At 62.9% G+C, this 20,084-nt stretch overlaps 1 protein-coding gene across 1 annotated transcript in view; it reads left to right on the top strand.

The window, feature by feature from the left end:
- Positions 1 to 20,084, top strand: part of ADAMTS7 (ADAM metallopeptidase with thrombospondin type 1 motif 7) — a 43,451-nt gene that overhangs the window by 8,536 nt on the left and 14,831 nt on the right. Inside the window, exons 9-20 of the mRNA XM_058846994.1 lie at positions 2,326 to 2,470; positions 3,084 to 3,176; positions 4,108 to 4,253; positions 5,507 to 5,676; positions 5,852 to 5,985; positions 9,089 to 9,209; positions 9,464 to 9,708; positions 13,141 to 13,282; positions 14,536 to 14,662; positions 15,518 to 15,731; positions 18,464 to 19,109; positions 19,152 to 19,940. Coding sequence (XP_058702977.1) covers positions 2,326 to 2,470; positions 3,084 to 3,176; positions 4,108 to 4,253; positions 5,507 to 5,676; positions 5,852 to 5,985; positions 9,089 to 9,209; positions 9,464 to 9,708; positions 13,141 to 13,282; positions 14,536 to 14,662; positions 15,518 to 15,731; positions 18,464 to 19,109; positions 19,152 to 19,940 — 2,972 coding nt within the window. The remainder of the gene's footprint in view (positions 1 to 2,325; positions 2,471 to 3,083; positions 3,177 to 4,107; positions 4,254 to 5,506; positions 5,677 to 5,851; positions 5,986 to 9,088; positions 9,210 to 9,463; positions 9,709 to 13,140; positions 13,283 to 14,535; positions 14,663 to 15,517; positions 15,732 to 18,463; positions 19,110 to 19,151; positions 19,941 to 20,084) is intronic.

Here is a 20,084-nt window from a genome sequence, read left to right as displayed (position 1 = left end):
GCAGGGACAGGAGCTGCTCTGACGGGATGCTGGCAGGAGAGCGGGAGGGAGGGAGCCAGGAAAGGGACCCTGCTGACCTGGCTGAGCTTGGAACAGACCCCACCTTTGGAAGAACCACGCTCTCCAATGGTGATTATTATTATTTTACACAAGATAGTTGTTATTTCACAAGCACAGCCCAGCGTTGGAGCATCTGAAAGCGATTCCCGGCCCCGGCACTGCGGTCAGCACTGGCTGCAGCTGGGGCTTCAGTCAGGGTCTGCCTGGACATGAGGGGACACTGGGCCAGGTCCTGTCCCTGCTGTGGCAGCAGTGTCCCCAGGGAAGCTGTCCCCTCGCTCAGGCCAGCGTAGGATGCTGGCACAGCGTGGCTGGTGATGCTCTGGTGCTGCAGGGACACTTCAGTCTTTGCTCTACATCAGACAAGCAGATTTTCAGCCTCTTCCCACAGTGCTGGAGCTCTTCTTCCATCATCTTCCTCCTGACAGGGCCTGGGGCCTGCTGCCCTTGCCCTGCCCGTGCCAAGCCCTGCCAGCCCCACCAGCTCCGTGGCTGTGCAGCTGACTCCTCCCAAGATCCAAGCTCTGCCTTTGTTTTTGTTGAATTCTGTCCTGGCTTCTTTGGACCCTTCCTCCAGTTCTCTGGGAGCTTTTGGAATTTTAATCCTGCTCTCAAATGTATCTGCAGATCCTCTCAGGCTGCTCACAGATGGGGATTTAATCATTGTTCCATCCACTCCGTCCCCCAGCTTGTTAAGGAACGGGCTGGAACAGGCAGAGCAGTGCAGGCTCCTGCATCTTTCCCTGTGGACTGGGATTTACTGCAGATCCCTGGAAGCCAGAGGGAAACTCAGGCCAATTTTTCTCTGCTTGGAGATGTGTTTCGGCCGATTGAACAGACCAGGAGAATGATTGTGAAGTATTTAACAAAGAAATAAATTCTGGAAAAGCTGGGAAGTTGAGGCAGATCCCAGTCAGCCCCAGACTGGGCAGAGACCCCTCTGTGAGCTGGGGCAGGACAGGGAGTGACCCCAGCAGGTCAGAGGAGCTGGGGACAGTGTAGGGGGGACCTGTGGGGCCCCAGTGCTGGGACCCAAACAGGCAGAGGGTGAAGAGTCCAGGGCAGCACGAGTGTCACACTGGGGCTCATCCAGGGTGAGCTGCTTGAGCCAGGGCTTTTTCCAGCAGGGATACCAGTCCTGTTTCTAGAGAAAACACTGGAATGGGATGAGCTTTAAGTCTCCTTCCAAGCCAAACCATTCCAGGGGTGTGTGGTTCTGTGGAAATCCGTGTGGAGGTGCCGTGCAGCCTGTGCCTGACACAGGACCCTGTGTCCAGCTGCCCAGTCCCTGCTCCATCCAGCCCAGCTCAGCCCCACATCACCCTCAGCCACCCCACCCTGCCCTTCCCACCCAGCTCCTGCTGTTGGGAGCTGGGAAACCGAGACTTCAGAGCCCCTGGGCTGCTGACAGCAACCCATTTCCTGGCTTTTCCCTTAGGAAAAAGTATTTCAGTGAGGACATACATGGGAGTTTGAGGGGCTGACTCCAGCCAAGGGAGCTGTCTGCAGTGTCCGGTGTGGAACTCGGTGGGTGGGATGGGAAAGGGAGGAGGGGGTGCTGGTTCTGCTGGGCATCACCCCCTGGCACTGCCAGCACCCCAAAGCAGGAGCTCTCCTGCTTCCAGCCCTTGTCTCCCTGCTGCTGCTTGGGGTTAAAAAGGAATCTTCATTTCGAGTTCATTCAGAGCCGTTCCCAATCACAACAAACCCGAGTAATCTGATCCACCACCACAGCCTTGCCCGAGGCTCGGAACCAAGCTGGAAAGGAGTTTGTTTAAATCAACACCACGGGCTGCACTGGTGCCAATTCCGTGTGTGTTTGGGAATTATCGGAGCAGCTGGAGCAGAGGGAGGCACCGCTTGGCCACTCCAGTGCCACCTCTGCTCCAGAGAAATCCTGTCCAGCCTGGTTTGAGCCCTGTGTGGCAGCAGCAGGGGGTGATGAGCACGTTTGGCTCCTTTATTTCTGTTTGGTTCCTTTATTCCTGTTAGCAGGGACATTCCCGGAGCTTGTGGGTCCATGGGACCTTTGCCCCTCCTGTCTTTGTCCCTTCACCCATGTCCCTTCACCCGGGGGGACCAGGGGGATCACTCTGGGGGGCTCCCAGCCCAGGAGGGTCCCAGAGGAGCCCGTGCACAGCGGAGCAGCTCCAGGGTTGCAGGGCCAGGGTGGTGTTGGTGGGAAATGCTGCTTGCTCCCTGTCCTGGGTTCCCTGGCTGGAGGGTGGGACAGCTGCGGTGACCCTGCCCTGCTCTCTCTTGCAGCCGGGGCTGGGGGCTGTGCCTGGATGATCCCCCAGCCCGGGAGGTGCTGGACTTTCCCCTGGTGCCCCCGGGTGTCCTGTACGACGTGGGCCACCAGTGCCGGCTGCAGTACGGCCCCTACTCCACCTTCTGCCACGACATGGACGTAAGGGGGTCCCCTGGGGGCTTGGGGGCTCTGCTGGGGCTGATCTGTGATGGATCTGTGCCTGAGGGATCTGATCTGTGCCTGAGGGATCTGATCTGTGCCTGAGGGATGGATCTGTGCCTGAGGGATGGATCTGTGCCTGAGGGATGGATCTGAGGGATCTGATCTGTGCCTGAGGGATCTGATCTGTGCCTGAGGGATGGATCTGTGCCTGAGGGATCTGATCTGTGCCTGAGGGATGGATCTGTGCCTGAGGGATGGATCTGATCTGTGCCTGAGGGATGGATCTGAGGGATCTGATCTGTGTCTGAGGGATCTGATCTGTGCCTGAGGGATCTGATCTGTGCCTGAGGGATGTGTCTGTGCCTGAGGGATGGATCTGTGCCTGAGGGATGGATCTGAGGGATGGATCTGTGCCTGAGGGATCTGATCTGTGCCTGAGGGATCTGATCTGTGCCTGAGGGATGGATCTGAGGGATCTGATCTGTGCCTGAGGGATGGATCTGAGGGATGGATCTGTGCCTGAGGGATGGATCTATGCCTGAGGGATCTGATCTGTGCCTGAGGGATGGATCTGTGCTGGGCAGGAACCGTGTCCCTCTGCTTCCCACAGAGTGTCTGCCACACGCTGTGGTGCTCGGTGGGGAACACGTGTCACTCCAAGCTGGACGCGGCTGTGGACGGCACGGCGTGTGGGGAGAGCAAGGTAACAGGGGGAACACCCCTCCCTGGCCCTGGGGACACCCTGCCCTGGCCTCGGGGACACCCTGCCCTGGCCCTGGGGACACCCCTCCCTGCCCTTGGGGACACCCCTCCCTGCCCTCGGGGACACCTCTCCCTGGCCTTGGGGACACCCCTCCCTGGCCTTGGGGACACCTCTCCCTGGCCTTGGGGACACCCTGCCCTGGCCTTGGGGACACCCCTCCCTGCCCTTGGGGACACCCCTCCCTGCCCTCGGGGACACCCTGCCCTGGCCTCGGGGACACCCTGCCCTGGCCTCGGGGACACCCCTCCCTGCCCTTGGGGACACCCCTCCCTGCCCTTGGGACACCCCTCCCTGCCCTTGGGGACACCTCTCCCTGGCCTTGGGGACACCCTGCCCTGGCCCTGGGGACACCTCTCCCTGCCCTTGGGGACACCTCTCCCTGGCCTCGGGGACACCCCTCCCTGCCCTTGGGGACCCCTGCTCCTGCACACACGGGGCTCTGCAGGGTCCAGTGCAGGCATGGGCTCATCCCTCTGTCCTTGCTCTCCCTGAGCACCCTCTGGCCCCAGCAGGGATGCCCTCAGGGAAGGTGACTCGCTTGGGATCACCTGAGTCCCCTGGGAAGGTGAAACCCACAGTCAATGAGCATGGCAGGAGAGCACCAGGCTCTCCCTGGGATCTTCCCCGCTTTGGGGAGGCACCTCTGAGCCCCTCTGGGCTGTGAATCCCCTTGCTGAGGGGTCTCCATGGAGCTTTGGGTGTGTTACCTCCCTCAAATCCTCAAACAGCCCAGCACCTCTGAGATTCCCATGGCTTGAGGAGCTCCAGGCTGTGGCAGAGCCCAGCTGACCCCAGGCACCTCCCTGCAGGCAGAGCAGGGGTTCCCAGGAGGTCAGTGCTCCCCATCCTCAAGCTGTTCTCCCCTTCCCAGTGGTGTTTCAACGGCGAGTGCGTTCCCGTGGGATTCCGGCCCGAGCCCATCGACGGCGGCTGGAGCTCCTGGAGCTCCTGGGCCTCGTGCTCCCGCAGCTGTGGTGCAGGAGTGCAGAGCGCTGAGAGGCACTGCAGCCACCCCACGTAAGCCAGCCCTGAGCCCCGGGACAGCCACGGAACCCCGGGCTGCTTTGGGTTGGAAGGGACCTTGTTCCATGCCCTGCCCCGGGAGTGTTGCAGCGTGACTCAAACCAAGGGCAGAGACTCCACGCTCGGAGATGTGAAACACATCCAGTGCCCTTCAGTGACACAACAGCAGACCAGGCATTCCTGGAGCCTGATTCAGAGTTGTTTTGAAAAATCCTGCTGCAGTTTATCACCCTGCTGCATTCCAGGAGCCAGCGCTGGCTCCTGCCTGGAAGTGTCCGGGCGCTGCTGGAGGAGCTGCCATCTCCACCCTGGCATTTCTGGGCTGACCCATCTGCTCCCCAGATGTCCCCTTGGTCACCAAATCACCCTTGCACTGGATTCAGCCAAAACCCCTGGTGCCAGAGCACCCTGGGGTGGGGGGAAAAGGGCTTTGTAGAGATGTTGCAGGGGATGGCATGGGAGCTCTGGCAGCCCCAGGAGTGAGCTCCTGACGCTTCCAGACGCGTTCTGCCCATCCTCTTCCTCGGCTGAGTTTGGCAGGTGCTGCTGGGCTCCTGAGGGAAATGCTCTGTCATCTCAGTCCTGGATCAGGGGTTTGACATGAACTGTGGCAGAGGTGCTGTGCTGGTTTATGGAGTGCTCCAGACACAGCTGTGGACAGGCAGGAGAGCAAACACCGGGAACTTCCCGGGCAGTTTTGTTTGCCTTGGCCCCTGGAGGTAAATCTTCAGCTTTGCCCTTGGGATGAAGTGAGGAAATGTGTGCTGGGCATCCCCCCCCTCCCACAGCCATTCCCTCAGGGCAGAGCATGTAAACACAGCCCTGAAATAATCCTGAGCTTCATTCTCTTCAGCAAAGTGTGCCCAGGAGAAGGAATTTTCATGAGGTCACGGGACACAGGCCATGGGCAGCGGTGTGACGGAAGGGAAAGGCAGGAGGGAGATGGTGGCCGTGATGTGAGGGTCTGCTGGCATCTGAGAAAAACATTGTTGATGCTTCTCAAGTCTCTCTTGCTTTAAAATGTCCAGTGTCAGCTTTGCCATTCCCTGGGCAGTAGAGGAGCAGAGTCAGGAGCTCTGGGTGGGGAGCAGGCTGCACAGCCCGCTCTGTGCGAGGTGTCCCTGCCCATCCCAGCTGCTGGAACAGGACTTTAAGGTCCCTTCCAACCCCAAACCACTGCACAGCTCTGTGATCCCAAGGGCTGTGCCCCTCTCAGCCCCCTGTGCCTCCTGTTTTCCCTGCCACAGGCCCAAGTACGGGGGCCGGTACTGCCTGGGGGAGCGGAAGCGGTTCCGGATCTGCAACGTGCGGCGCTGTCCCCCGGACAAGCCCTCCTTCCGCCAGCTCCAGTGCAGCCAGTTCAACCCCATGCTCTACAAGGGGAAGCTCTACAAGTGGACACCGGTGCCCAACAGCAGTGAGTGGAGGGCAGAGAGCTCGCAGCTCGGGGCTGGCTGGTGGTGTCCCGGCGTTGCCCTGCAGGCTGTGGCTGCTGTGTGCTGTGTTTTACACCATGGCCGGGCTCACAGGGCTGGTTTGTGCTGTCAGAGCCGGCCCAGGGCGCTGGGGCTGAGCCTGTGCCTGTTCCCCAGTGAACCCCTGCGAGCTGCACTGCCGGCCCGAGCACGAGTACTTCGCGGAGAAGCTGCGGGACGCGGTGGTGGACGGGACACCCTGCTACGACAGCGACGGCAGCCGCGACGTCTGCATCAACGGCATCTGCAAGGTACACAAAACACAGCTGGGAGCCACCCTTGGGCTCTGCATCAACGGCATCTGTAAGGTACACAAAACACAGCTGGGAGCCACCCTTGGGCTCTGCATCAATGGCATCTGTAAGGTACACAAAACACGGCTGGGAGCCACCCTTGGGTGCTCAGCATCAATGACATCTGTAAGGTACACGGGGACACAAAACACGGCTGGGAGCCACCCCTGGGCTCTGCATCAATGACATCTGTAAGGTACACGGGGACACCAAACACAGCTGGGAGCCCCCCTTGGGTGCTCAGCATCCCCTGCCTCTCATGCTGAGCTGGCTCCTTTTGCCGTTCCCCACCTGGAGAGCGTTCCTGATGCCCATGGGGTGAGCTGAGTCAGCCTCTGCGCTGGCCTCCAGGAGCCAGAGACTGCCCAGGCCAGGATGGACGGGGCTTGGAGCAGCCTGGTGCCAGGGAAGGTGTCCCTGCCCATGGCAGGGGGCTGGAACTGGATTGTCTTTGACATCCCTTCCAAGCCAGGCTGTGCCAGGATTGCGTGAATGGCTCAGGGACGGTGCCTGGGGGTGCTGTGAGTGCCTGGGGGTGCTGGGAGTGCCTGGGGGTGCTGTGAGTGCCTGGGGGTGCTGGGAGTGAGTGCCTGGGGGTGCTGGGAGTGCCTGGGGGTGCTGTGAGTGAGTGCCTGGGGGTGCTGTGAGTGAGTGCCTGGGGGTGCTGTGAGTGAGTGCCTGGGGGTGCTGTGAGTGCCTGGGGGTGCTGGGAGTGAGTGCCTGGGGGTGCTGGGAGTGCCTGGGGGTGCTGGGAGTGAGTGCCTGGGGGTGCTGTGAGTGAGTGCCTGGGGGTGCTGGGAGTGAGTGCCTGGGGGTGCTGGGAGTGCCTGGGGGTGCTGTGAGTGCCTGGGGGTGCTGTGAGTGCCTGGGGGTGCTGTGAGTGAGTGCCTGGGGATGCTGTGAGTGCCTGGGGGTGCTGTGAGTGAGTGCCTGGGGGTGCTGTGAGTGAGTGCCTGGGGGTGCTGTGAGTGCCTGGGGGTGCTGTGAGTGAGTGCCTGGGGGTGCTGTGAGTGAGTGCCTGGGGGTGCTGTGAGTGCCTGGGGGTGCTGTGAGTGCCTGGGGGTGCTGTGAGTGCCTGGGGGTGCTGTGAGTGAGTGCCTGGGGGTGCTGTGAGTGCCTGGGGGTGCTGTGAGTGAGTGCCTGGGGGTGCTGTGAGTGCCTGGGGGTGCTGTGAGTGCCTGGGGGTGCTGTGAGTGCCTGGGGGTGCTGTGAGTGAGTGCCTGGGGGTGCTGTGAGTGAGTGCCTGGGGGTGCTGGGAGTGCCTGGGGGTGCTGTGAGTGAGTGCCTGGGGGTGCTGTGAGTGAGTGCCTGGGGGTGCTGTGAGTGCCTGGGGGTGCTGGGAGTGCCTGGGGGTGCTGTGAGTGAGTGCCTGGGGGTGCTGTGAGTGCCTGGGGGTGCTGTGAGTGCCTGGGGATGCTGTGAGTGAGAGCCTGGGGGTGCTGGGAGTGCCTGGGGGTGCTGTGAGTGCCTGGGGATGCTGTGAGTGCCTGGGGGTGCTGTGAGTGAGTGCCTGGGGGTGCTGTGAGTGAGTGCCTGGGGGTGCTGTGAGTGCCTGGGGGTGCTGTGAGTGCCTGGGGGTGCTGTGAGTGAGTGCCTGGGGGTGCTGTGAGTGCCTGGGGGTGCTGTGAGTGCCTGGGGGTGCTGTGAGTGAGTGCCTGGGGATGCTGTGAGTGCCTGGGGGTGCTGTGAGTGAGTGCCTGGGGGTGCTGGGAGTGAGTGCCTGGGGGTGCTGTGAGTGCCTGGGGGTGCTGGGAGTGAGTGCCTGGGGGTGCTGTGAGTGCCTGGGGGTGCTGTGAGTGCCTGGGGGTGCTGTGAGTGAGTGCCTGGGGGTGCTGTGAGTGCCTGGGGATGCTGTGAGTGCCTGGGGGTGCTGTGAGTGAGTGCCTGGGGGTGCTGGGAGTGCCTGGGGGTGCTGGGAGTGAGTGCCTGGGGGTGCTGTGAGTGAGTGCCTGGGGGTGCTGTGAGTGCCTGGGGGTGCTGGGAGTGCCTGGGGGTGCTGTGAGTGAGTGCCCGGGGGTGCTGTGAGTGCCTGGGGGTGCTGTGAGTGCCTGGGGGTGCTGGGAGTGAGTGCCTGGGGGTGCTGGGAGTGCCTGGGGGTGCTGTGAGTGAGTGCCTGGGGATGCTGTGAGTGCCTGGGGGTGCTGTGAGTGAGTGCCTGGGGATGCTGTGAGTGCCTGGGGGTGCTGTGAGTGAGTGCCTGGGGGTGCTGTGAGTGCCTGGGGGTGCTGTGAGTGAGTGCCCGGGGGTGCTGTGAGTGCCTGGGGGTGCTGTGAGTGCCTGGGGGTGCTGGGAGTGAGTGCCTGGGGGTGCTGTGAGTGCCTGGGGGTGCTGTGAGTGCCTGGGGGTGCTGTGAGTGAGTGCCTGGGGATGCTGTGAGTGCCTGGGGGTGCTGTGAGTGAGTGCCTGGGGGTGCTGGGAGTGCCTGGGGGTGCTGTGAGTGAGTGCCTGGGGATGCTGTGAGTGCCTGGGGGTGCTGTGAGTGAGTGCCTGGGGATGCTGTGAGTGCCTGGGGATGCTGTGAGTGAGTGCCTGGGGGTGCTGGGAGTGCCTGGGGGTGCTGTGAGTGAGTGCCTGGGGATGCTGTGAGTGCCTGGGGGTGCTGTGAGTGAGTGCCTGGGGGTGCTGTGAGTGCCTGGGGGTGCTGGGAGTGAGTGCCTGGGGATGCTGTGAGTGCCTGGGGGTGCTGTGAGTGCCTGGGGATGCTGTGAGTGCCTGGGGATGCTGTGAGTGCCTGGGGATGCTGTGAGTGCCTGGGGATGCTGTGAGTGAGTGCCTGGGGGTGCTGGGAGTGCCTGGGGGTGCTGTGAGTGCCTGGGGGTGCTGGGAGTGCCTGGGGATGCTGTGAGTGAGTGCCTGGGGGTGCTGTGAGTGAGTGCCTGGGGGTGCTGGGAGTGCCTGGGGGTGCTGTGAGTGCCTGGGGGTGCTGTGAGTGCCTGGGGATGCTGTGAGTGCCTGGGGGTGCTGGGAGTGAGTGCCTGGGGATGCTGTGAGTGAGTGCCTGGGGGTGCTGGGAGTGAGTGCCTGGGGGTGCTGCTGTGGGGCTGACAGGGCTCCCTTGCAGAACGTGGGCTGTGACTACGAGATCGACTCGCACGCGGTGGAGGATCGCTGCGGGGTCTGCCACGGGGACGGCTCCACCTGCCACACCGTGCACAAGACCTTCGAGGACAGCGAGGGGCTGGGTAAGGGCACCTCCTGCTGCCCCCAGAGCACGGTGGGCCCAGCACAGCTGGGCTGCTGCTGCTCCTTTAGCTGCAATTTCTCCATTTTCTGGGGATGAGACAGCAGGGAACTCAGGTGGGCTCAGAGCAAGGCAGGGTTTGGTGCCTCACAGAGGTGTAAGGATTGGCACAGGGGACACTGCACCCACCCAAGGACAAAAATCGTCTCTGACACCTCTGACTCCACCCAGACCAACGCTCGTTTCCCCTCCCAGGTTATGTTGACATTGGGATTATCCCCGTGGGAGCGCGGGAGATCCGGATTGAAGAGGTGGCAGAAGCCGGGAATTTCCTGGCGCTGCGGAGCGAGGACCCGGAGCGGTATTTCCTGAATGGTGGCTGGACCATCCAGTGGAACGGGGACTACAGGGTGGCAGGGACCACCTTCACCTACAAGAGGACAGGGAACTGGGAGAACCTCACCTCTCCAGGGCCGACCGTGGAGCCCGTGTGGATCCAGGTAGGATGGATCCTGCCTTCCTTGTGGGGCTGAGCTGCCGCGGTCCCTCCCCACATCCCGGGATGGGCTCTGCCCTCCTCGGGGTGTGTTCAGCCAGAGCTGGAGCAGCCAAGCAGGCGCTGGAAGCCCGGGAAGTGTTTCCAGCCCGCAGCACTTCCAGCTGAGCCTCATCCCCTTTGCAGCGTTCAGTGAAATATTTACACGGGAGAGGGAGAGTGAGGAGAAGGAGCCATTCCCTGAGGCTTTTCCCATCTTTTATCAGGAGCAGGGAAAGAGCCCCCAGTGCTTCTGGCTGGGCTGGACACTCGGGAGTGGGGCAGCTGCCAGTTCATGTGAAGCTGTTGGGAGTCAATATCCCCATGACCGGGAGCCTTGCTCTGCAGACACCAGTGGCAATCATCCCACAGATGATGGCACCAGGCTGGGGTCCCTCGTGGTGCCATGGTGCAGAGGTGGTGATGGCCATGGAGCTGCACCCCAGGGACCCCCAGGATCCCCCTGCCCTGGCAGCCGGGGCCCAGCCCAGCGCGGTCCCTGGAGCATCCCCGCCTTTGCACGGGCTCACCCAGAGCTCGGCCCCCCAGCAGCCAAAATCTGCTCCTGCCCTTCCTTCAGCAGCAGCTCGGGGTGGGATGTGAGGGCCAAGGGCTGCTGTTAATGCTGGTGTGCTCAGCACCCACAGATCGCTTTCTGGGATTCATGCACTAATTAAAACCTTCGGAGGAGAAGGTTTCGATATTCATGGAGAGGTTTTGGAAAGACGCCCTGGCTCCCGCCAAAGCTCCAAGAACAACAAAGCTTTGGCAATAATGGGAGTGCTTAGGCTAAGAAAAACAGGGATGAACTCCCAGCCCTGGCGCTTTGAGCAGGGCTTGTGTCAAGCACAGGAGCAGCAGGAGCCCGTGGTTTGCAGGGGGAGGCAGTTCGGGAAATTCCACCTGTGGGCCAGAACACCCTCCACAAACCGTGTTACTCCAATTTCCACCCAGCTCTGTTGTGGAGCTGGGCACAGGCTCAGTCCTTCTGCCCCTGCTGGGCAGTTCCTTCTCTCCTGAGAAGCCCCCGGGGCAATGCCACCCTGCACTGCCCTGCCCGGCCACCCCCTGCCTGTCCCCTGTGTCCCCCAGCTCCTGTTCACCCCCTGCCTGTCCCCTGTGTCCCCCAGCTGCCATTCACCCCCTGCCTGTCCCCTGTGTCCCCCAGCTGCCATTCACCCCTGCTGTCCCCTGTGTCCCCCAGCTGCCATTCACCCCTGCTGTCCCCTGTGTCCCCCAGCTGCCATTCACCCCCTGCCTGTCCCCTGTGTCCCCAGCTCCTGTTCACCCCTGCTGTCCCCTGTGTCCCCCAGCTGCCATTCACCCCTGCTGTCCCCTGTGTCCCCCAGCTCCTGTTCACCCCTGCTGTCCCCTGTGTCCCCAGCTGCCATTCACCCCCTGCTGTCCCCTGTGTCCCCCAGCTCCTGTTCACCTCTGCTGTCCCCTGTGTCCCCCAGCTCCTGTTCACCCCTGCTGTCCCCTGTGTCCCCCAGCTCCTGTTCACCCCTGCTGTCCCCTGTGTCCCCCAGCTCCTGTTCACCCCTGCTGTCCCCTGTGTCCCCAGCTGCCATTCACCCCCTGCCTGTCCCCTGTGTCCCCCAGCTCCTGTTCACCCCTGCTGTCCCCTGTGTCCCCCAGCTCCTGTTCACCCCTGCTGTCCCCTGTGTCCCCCAGCTCCTGTTCACCCCTGCTGTCCCCTGTGTCCCCAGCTGCCATTCACCCCTGCTGTCCCCTGTGTCCCCAGCTGCCATTCACCCCTGCTGTCCCCTGTGTCCCCCAGCTGCCATTCACCCCCTGCCTGTCCCCTGTGTCCCCAGCTCCTGTTCACCCCTGATGTCCCCTGTATCCCTGTTCACCCCCTGCCTGTCCCCTGTGTCCCCAGCTGCCATTCACCCCTGCTGTCCCCTGTGTCCTCCAGCTGCCATTCACCCCCTGCCTGTCCCCTGTGTCCTCCAGCTGCCATTCACCCCTGCTGTCCCCTGTGTCCCCCAGCTGCCATTCACCCCTGCTGTCCCCTGTGTCCCCCAGCTCCTGTTCACCCCTGCTGTCCCCTGTGTCCCCAGCTGCCATTCACCCCTGCTGTCCCCTGTGTCCCCCAGCTGCCATTCACCCCTGCTGTCCCCTGTGTCCCCCAGCTCCTGTTCACCCCCTGCTGTCCCCTGTGTCCCCAGCTGCCATTCACCCCTGCTGTCCCCTGTGTCCCCAGCTGCCATTCACCCCTGCTGTCCCCTGTGTCCCCAGCTGCCATTCACCCCCTGCCTGTCCCCTGTGTCCCCCAGCTCCTGTTCACCCCCTGCTGTCCCCTGTGTCCCCAGCTGCCATTCACCCCTGCTGTCCCCTGTGTCCCCAGCTCCTGTTCACCCCTGCTGTCCCCTGTGTCCCCCAGCTCCTGTTCACCCCTGCCTGTCCCCTGTGTCCCCCAGCTGCCATTCACCCCCTGCTGTCCCCTGTGTCCCCCAGCTGCCATTCACCCCTGCTGTCCCCTGTGTCCCCAGCTGCTGTTCACCCCCTGCTGTCCCCTGTGTCCCCCAGCTCTTGTTCACCCCTGCTGTCCCCTGTGTCCCCAGCTGCCATTCACCCCTGCTGTCCCCTGTGTCCCCCAGCTCCTGTTCACCCCTGCTGTCCCCTGTGTCCCCCAGCTCCTGTTCACCCCTGCTGTCCCCTGTGTCCCCCAGCTCCTGTTCACCCCTGCTGTCCCCTGTGTCCCCCAGCTGCCATTCACCCCTGCTGTCCCCTGTGTCCCCAGCTCCTGTTCACCCCGTGCTGTCCCCTGTGTCCCCAGCTGCCATTCACCCCTGCTGTCCCCTGTGTCCCCCAGCTGCCATTCACCCCCTGCTGTCCCCTGTGTCCCCCAGCTCCTGTTCACCCCCTGCTGTCCCCTGTGTCCCCCAGCTGCCATTCACCCCTGCCTGTCCCCTGTGTCCCCCAGCTGCCATTCACCCCTGCCTGTCCCCTGTGTCCCCAGCTGCTGTTCACCCCTGCTGTCCCCTGTGTCCCCCAGCTCCTGTTCATCCCTGCTGTCCCCTGTGTCCCCAGCTGCCATTCACCCCTGCTGTCCCCTGTGTCCCCCAGCTCCTGTTCACCCCTGCTGTCCCCTGTGTCCCCCAGCTCCTGTTCACCCCTGCTGTCCCCTGTGTCCCCAGCTGCCATTCACCCCCTGCTGTCCCCTGTGTCCCCAGCTCCTGTTCACCCCTGCTGTCCCCTGTGTCCCCAGCTGCCATTCACCCCCTGCCTGTCCCCTGTGTCCCCCAGCTGCCATTCACCCCTGCTGTCCCCTGTGTCCCCCAGCTGCTGTTCACCCCTGCTGTCCCCTGTGTCCCCCAGCTGTTGTTCACCCCTGCTGTCCCCTGTGTCCCCCAGCTCCTGTTCACCCCCTGCTGTCCCCTGTGTCCCCCAGCTGCTGTTCCAGGAGACCAACCCCGGGGTGAGGTACCAGTACACGATCCAGCGCCCGGCCGACAGCGAGAACGAGATCGAGCAGCCCGAGTTCCTGTGGCGCTTTGGCTCCTGGAGCAGCTGCACGGCCACCTGCGGGACAGGTGAGTGCAGCCCCTCGGGACCCCCGCTCCGGGCGCTGCAGCATCCCTGGGGAGCCTTGGGGATTCCTGGCTCTTGGGTTTCGGGAGGTGTTGGGGAAGGAGAAAGGGACATCTGCTGAGGTCACGGCTCGGTGCTCACCGGGAGCCCCGGGGCTTTGTCAGGTTCGCTCCCGGCTCGGTGTCCTGTTACCCGGCAGGGGATGGACACAAAAGAGCTTTAGAGAAATCAGGGAGTGTGGAAGGGGCTCTCCAGGGGGGGATATCCAGGGTTTTCCGGAGGGCGCTGGGGTCCCGCAGTGTCCGGGTGGGGACATTTGCTTGTCCCCATCCTGCCCCCCAGGCTGGGCATCCCGGGGTCCCCAGGGCAGCTCTTGGGGCAGCTGATGCAGAGGGAAACTTCTGGAACATTGCCAGGGGAGGCTGCGAGCAGCGAGCCCTTCCTGGAGAGCAGCTGGCACTGGAAAAAAGGGCAATTCAAGGACACTGGTGCTTTCTAGGTAGCACAGAGCGCCAGGACACGGGCTTTGCTTAAAACCAGCTTTCCTTTGTATGATTGGAGCACTTGGCTTGCAGAAGAGAAGGGAAATAGAGGAGTGAATCGGGCAGGAGTCGGGTGAGGGTGAGCAGCTGGAGGAGGGCTGAGCCCCGGTTCCTGCACTGAGTGATGATGTGAGAGGAGCCGTGCGTTTGGGAGAGCTCACACTGAGTCTCTGGGGAGTCCCAGGGCCCTGGCAGCTCCCAAGTGCTGGAGCCAGAGCTCAGCAGCTTCAGCAGGGTTGTGTCAGTCTCAGCTGAGCCTGTGGTGACAGCTGCCCGTGTCACAGGTCAAGTACGTGCTACAGAAACGGGGACAGAGGCGGGAGCGTGGTGAGGTCACGCTCAGAAACCCCTGGGAGCAGGCTGGGACAGGGGGCTTTGGGCAGTGCCTTGTCCCTGGGCTGGGCTGGGGCAGCCAGAGGGGCTCCCCACAGCCCTGGGCACACGGGCTGGGGTGGCTGGCACTGCCAGGCGGCTGCAGCTCCGTGCCTGCAGTGCCTGAGCTGCCGTGGGGCAGCCTCAGCACCCCTGGGCCTGCAGCTTCAGGCGCTGGTTTCATTTTCTTTCTGCTGTCCTGGTGGCTCAGGCTCACTGAGGGCCTCCTGTCAGCTGCTGGCTGCTTGGGTTGGGTTTGTGAAGCTGCACCAGTGCCCGTGTGGTGCCCAGCAGTGCCCAGCAGTGCCCCAGGGTGCTCTCAGTGTCCGTCCCACCCGCAGGGGTGCAGAGGCAGGCCGTGCACTGTGTGGAGAGGCTGGCAGGCCTGGTGGAGGAGCGGTTCTGCGATGCCCTCACCCGCCCCGATGACCAGCAGCGCACCTGCAGCGAGGAGCCCTGCCCGGCCAGGTGAGAGCCCCTGCTCCCCTCCCCTGTCCCCAGCCTGGGCATGGCTCCCCAGCCCTGGGCTGCTCCAGGGCAGCGTCCCTGGGGCTGCCTGACCGCCACAGGGCATTGCCTGTCCACAGGCTGAGCTCCCATCCTGGCAGGATCTCCTCTCTGCCTCTGTGCACGTAGCCTGGCACAGCTTGGGCACCATCCCATCCCTGACCCCCTGTCTGAGCCCCCAGACCTTGGGCTGACACAGCTCAGGGACCATCCCATCCCTGACCCCCAGTCTGAGCTCCCAGACCTTGGGCTGACACAGCTCAGGGACCATCCCATCCCTGACCCCCTGTCTGAGCCCCCAGACCTTGGGCTGACACAGCTCAGGGACCATCCCATCCCTGACCCTCTGTCTGAGCCCCCAGACCTTGGGCTGACACATTCAGGGACCATCCCATCCCTGACCCCCTTTCTGAGCCCCCAGACCTTGGGCTGACACAGCCTGGGCACCATCCCATCCCTGACCCTCTGTCTGAGCCCCCAGACCTTGGGCTGACACAGCTTGGGCACCATCCCATCCCTGACCCCCAGTCTGAGCTCCCAGACCTTGGGCTGACACATTCAGGGACCATCCCATCCCTGACCCCAGTCTGAGCCCCCAAACCTTGGGCTGACACAGCTTGGGCACCATCCCATCCCTGACCCCCTGTCTGAGCCCCCAAACCTTGGGCTGACACATTTGGGATCCTCCTTTCCCCATGGCCCCCCGTGATGGGCAGTGGGATGGATCCTGGGGCACAGCTCCTTGCTCTGGCTGAGATCTTTCCCTTTCCCCTTGTTCCTTTCCCCTGTCCCTCCCTGTCCCTGCTGTCCCCACAGGTGGTGGGTGGGCGAGTGGCAGACGTGCTCAGCCACGTGTGGCAGCCCAGGGCTGATGAAGAGGACGGTGCTGTGCATCCAGAGCGTGGGGCTGGACGAGCAGAGGGCCCTGCAGCCAGAGGACTGCCAGCACCTGGCCAGGCCGGATGCCACCATGCCCTGTCACCCACAGGTGCCCTGTCCCTCCCCGTGGGCTGTGGGCAACTGGTCTGAGGTGAGAGGGAGCGCTGGGGATGTCCCAGTGTCCTGCAGAGGGGTGGCAGCTGGGCCCAGGTGTCCCCAGACACCCCAGCCTGGCTGGGAGCGATGGGTGTGCTGACAGAAAACCCAGGGCTGTGTCTCTGTGGGCTCTGCAGCTCCCAGGGACGGGAATTCCATTGCTGGAGAGGTCTCAGGGTGAGGAAGGAGCGCTGGGCAGGTGAACTCTGCCCCATCTCTGAGCTCACACACAGGGTGAGGGCCACGCTCCCAGCATGGCAGGGATGAGGTTTCCAACTGGACGTGGTCAGAACAGCCTGGTGTGGTGGGAGGTGTCCCTGTGTCCCTGCCCACAGCAGGGGGTGGAACTGGGTGATCTTCAAGGTCCTTTCCAACCCAGATGATTCCATGGGGTTATTAATGGTGACACTCTGTGTAGCCTTGATTTATTTTTGTGTTTATGGGAATCAGCTTAGCCACAGGCTGAGGGTTTCGACCAGCAAATGATAACTCCTGATTTAAGCAGCTGTTCCAAAAGTGTTCAGGATGAAGACAAATATCAGGAGAGAAAGGAGAGAGCCTGGGAACGGAGCTTGTTGCTAAGGAACAAATGGAATCAAATGGGAGCAGAGAATTTGAAGGCTAGATGAGAGCGAGTTGGGAATATTTTTCTAGGGGCCCACAAAAGCCACAATTAAGGGCTGAGAAAGATGGATGCAATGGTTTAACAGGAAAATGACAGTTTGTTGGTGGGTCAGTGCTGGGCAGGGCCAGCCCCAGCCCTCACAGCTGTCCTCTGCGCTGGTGGCACCAATGGATCTGTGAGCCCAGGAGAAATGTGTTTGGGATTTTGAGGTTCTGTCATTTTTCTGTCCTTTAATTTAAAGGGAGAGCCCTCTTTCTTTTCCATTTCCACCACCACCATAATTAGGGGAGTTGGAGGGGTTTGGAAGCTCCCCAGGGCCGTGGTCCTTCTGTCAGCAGCAGCAGCAGCAGGGTGGGGCAGGAACACGTGTGCCCATCTGGCACTGGAGCACCTGGCACACAGAGGGGCTCTCTGGGGTTTGGGTGGTCCCAGCTGCTTCAGCACTGGGACTTGGTACCCCAGAAGGACCCTGAAGCACCCCACATCCAGCTTGATGGACTTTCCAAAGAGGCTGATGCTGTCAGAAGGCTGGTTTGTTGTTCTCCAGCTCCCACACAGGATGGCTGTGCCCTGGCAGGAGCAGGTCCCGCCGTGCCAGCCTGCCCTGATGCCTCCTGCTCAAGGCTGAAGCCTCCATCAAGCTCGGTGTGTTCCCACACGGGGCTCCTGGCAGCCCTCACTCCTTATCTGTGTCCCAAGGGCTCTCCTGATAACCCAGCCCTGGTAAATAACCTCCCTCCGTGCCCCTGCAAGCGCTGTGGTGCCTGGAGTTCTCTCCTGGATGGAGCTGGAGGCCTTGGCTGGGCAGTTCCAGCTCGGTGGGAGCTGAGCTGTTTTCCCTGGCTTGCTGTGCTGTCCCAGGGGAGGAGCAGCTCCTTGCAGCCCTCTCTCAGGTGCTGGTGTGTGGCTGTTTGGTTCCAGCTCCTGGAAGTGCCTGGTGCTGGCCACGTGCTGTTACCAGAGAACCCTGGAACGCTCTGGGGTGGAAGGGAACTCATCCAGTTCCACCCCCCCGCCACGGGCAGGGACACCTTTCACTAGTCTGGGGTGCTCCAAGCCCCAAATGCAGCAGAAAATGCTGCTCTTCTCCTTCCCAGCTTCTCTTGTACTGAGCCATCTCAAAGAGCCCATTATGGGGGTGTGCTGTGTCCCCAACAAAGCTCCTTCCTGACCTCTGCCTTTTCCCTACTGGGACAACACCCGTGTTGTTATTCCCTGCTTCAAAGAATGCTCTTGTAGAAGAAGAGATGCAATTCATGGCAATAGGTCACAGGAAAGAGCTATTAGATCATCCCAGCCCTGCCCTGCCCAGCGTCCATCTCCCGGGAAAGCTGTTTGTGCCTGGAGTGCAGGTCAGGGATCACCCTGAGCAAAGTGTCCCCAGCCAGTGCCAGCCCTGCTCGGGGCTGCTCTGCCGCGGGGACAGACACACAGGGAGCTTTGGGCAGTGCTGCTGATTTCCAGGGTGAGCAGCACCTGCAGGCTGGCCCAGGGGCAGGGTGACACCGAGGGGACACCAGGAGCTGCCCAAAGGCAGGGTGACACAGAGGGGACACCAGGAGCTGCCCAAAGGCAGGGTGACATGGAGGGGACACCAGGAGCTGCCCAAAGGCAGGGTGACACGGAGGGGACACCAGGAGCTGCCCAAAGGCAGGGTGACACGGAGGGGACACCAGGAGCTGCCCAGGGACAGGGTGACACCGAGGGGACACCAGGAGCTGCCCAGGGACAGGGTGACACGGAGGGGACACCAGGAGCTGCCCAGGGACAGGGTGACACGGAGGGGACACCAGGAGCTGCCCAGGGGCAGGGTGACACGGAGGGGACACCAAGGGCAGGGTGACATGGAGGGGACACCAGGAGCTGCCCAGGGGCAGGGTGACACGGAGGGGACACCAGGAGCTGCCCAGGCACAGGGTGACACGGAGGGGACACCAGGAGCTGCCCAGGGGCAGGGTGACATGGAGGGGACACCAAGGGCAGGGTGACACGGAGGGGACACCAGGAGCTGCTCAGGGACAGGGTGACACGGAGGGGAGGGAGCAGCACTGGCAGCACTCCTGGGCTGTCCCACAGACCTGTCCCTCTCTGTCCCTTGCCAGTGCTCGGTGACCTGCGGGAACGGGACCCAGAGCCGCCCTGTCCACTGCAGCAACAGCTCGGGGACCGCCTGTGACCCTGCCCAGAGACCCAGCCCGCACAGGGGCTGCTCCCTGCCACAGTGCCACACGAAATGGGACAGTGCCAACGCAGACTGGTCTGGCAGCGGCTCCTCCAGCAGGGAGATATTTAACGAAATCCATTACGTCCCCAGCAGCCGCATTCCTAAATTTAACCCCTTAATCCCAAGCATCCCCGAGTCCAACGATGTCAATGTGATCACCGAGGAGGACTTCTCAGCCAGGAAAGGAAATGTCTTTGTTGACGATTTTTACTACGATTACAACTTCATCAACTTCCATGAGGATCTGTCTTACTATCCCTTCACGGAGAAGGAGAGCAAAGGCGAGGAGCCAAAGCCCGAGCAGGGCAGGGATGGCACGGAGGGGCCCTGGGAGCTGCCCACCGAGGGGCTGCTCACCCCCGAGCCGGGAGGAGAGAGCCAGGAGCCCCCCGGCACAGCGGAGAACACTCCTGTGCATGAGCGAGAGACACAGCCCGGCCACCCAGCCACCAGGGACCGCCTGAGCGTGATCCCCGAGGATGTGGCACCAGCCACCCCCAGATACAGCACCCCCGGCTTTTGGGGCGAGGAGGAGGAGGAGGAGGAGGAGGAGGAGGAGGAGGAGGAGGAGGAGGAGGAGGATGCGGTGCTCGTGCCCCGCTCTCAGCACCCCCCGCCCACCCAGAGCTCTGCAAAGCACGGCCACCCTCTCTGGGATGAGCCCCACGGGGCTGTGCCCACCCGGAGCAGCCTTGGGCAGGATGGTCCAGCGGGTCCGGAGGTGTCCCCTGGGCCAGGAGCTCCGGACAGCACAGAGGGACATGGCCCAGCCAGGGCTGCGGGGAGCGGCCACCGGGACCCCTGGGAAAGGGGTCTGGCCACCAGCAGCGACATCAGAGGTGCAGCCCCGCAGGGCACGGAGCGGCACGGCTGGGCAGGAGTGCCAGGGGGGATGCTGGACACGCAATCCCCTGGGATGCAGAGGGCAGATCCTGCCTCGCCCACGCCGCTGGGCTGGGGGGTGGCAGGGAGTGCTGGCAGCCCCCACCCTGCCGTGAGACCCCCTCCTGCGGGTGCTGCTGGGGCTCCCGTGCGACACCAGCCAGGGCTGCACGTCCCCACAGCCCCCACCTCAGCGCCCTCGGTGGCCACAACAGCCCCTCCAGTGTCCTTGTCCCCTGCCACACCCGAGCCACCCACCCAGCTCAGCTCCAGCGGCCTCACCCAGCGGGATGCTCTGCTGCCAGCCCTGCCCGCAGCCCCAGCTCACGCAGCAGGGTCCCCCCTGGAATGGGGCACACGGGGGGTGTCCCAGCACCTGGACCCACCCCACACCCAGCTGACCTCCCAGGGGACCCTGCCCAGCGTCACTGCTGGGACACCCTCACCATGGACACCCCCAGGGACATCACCGAGTGACCCCTCACCATGGACACCCCCAGGGACATCACCGAGTGACCCCTCACCATGGACACCCCCAGGGACATCACCGAGTGACCCCTCACCATCCCCAGGGACATCACTGAGTGACCCCTCACCATCCCCAGGGACATCACCAG

This window comes from Poecile atricapillus, chromosome 11 (assembly GCF_030490865.1).
Source record: "Poecile atricapillus isolate bPoeAtr1 chromosome 11, bPoeAtr1.hap1, whole genome shotgun sequence".
NCBI lineage: Eukaryota > Metazoa > Chordata > Aves > Passeriformes > Paridae > Poecile > Poecile atricapillus.
Note: the sequence above shows the minus strand (reverse complement) of the source record. Positions and strands in the feature narration are given on the sequence as shown.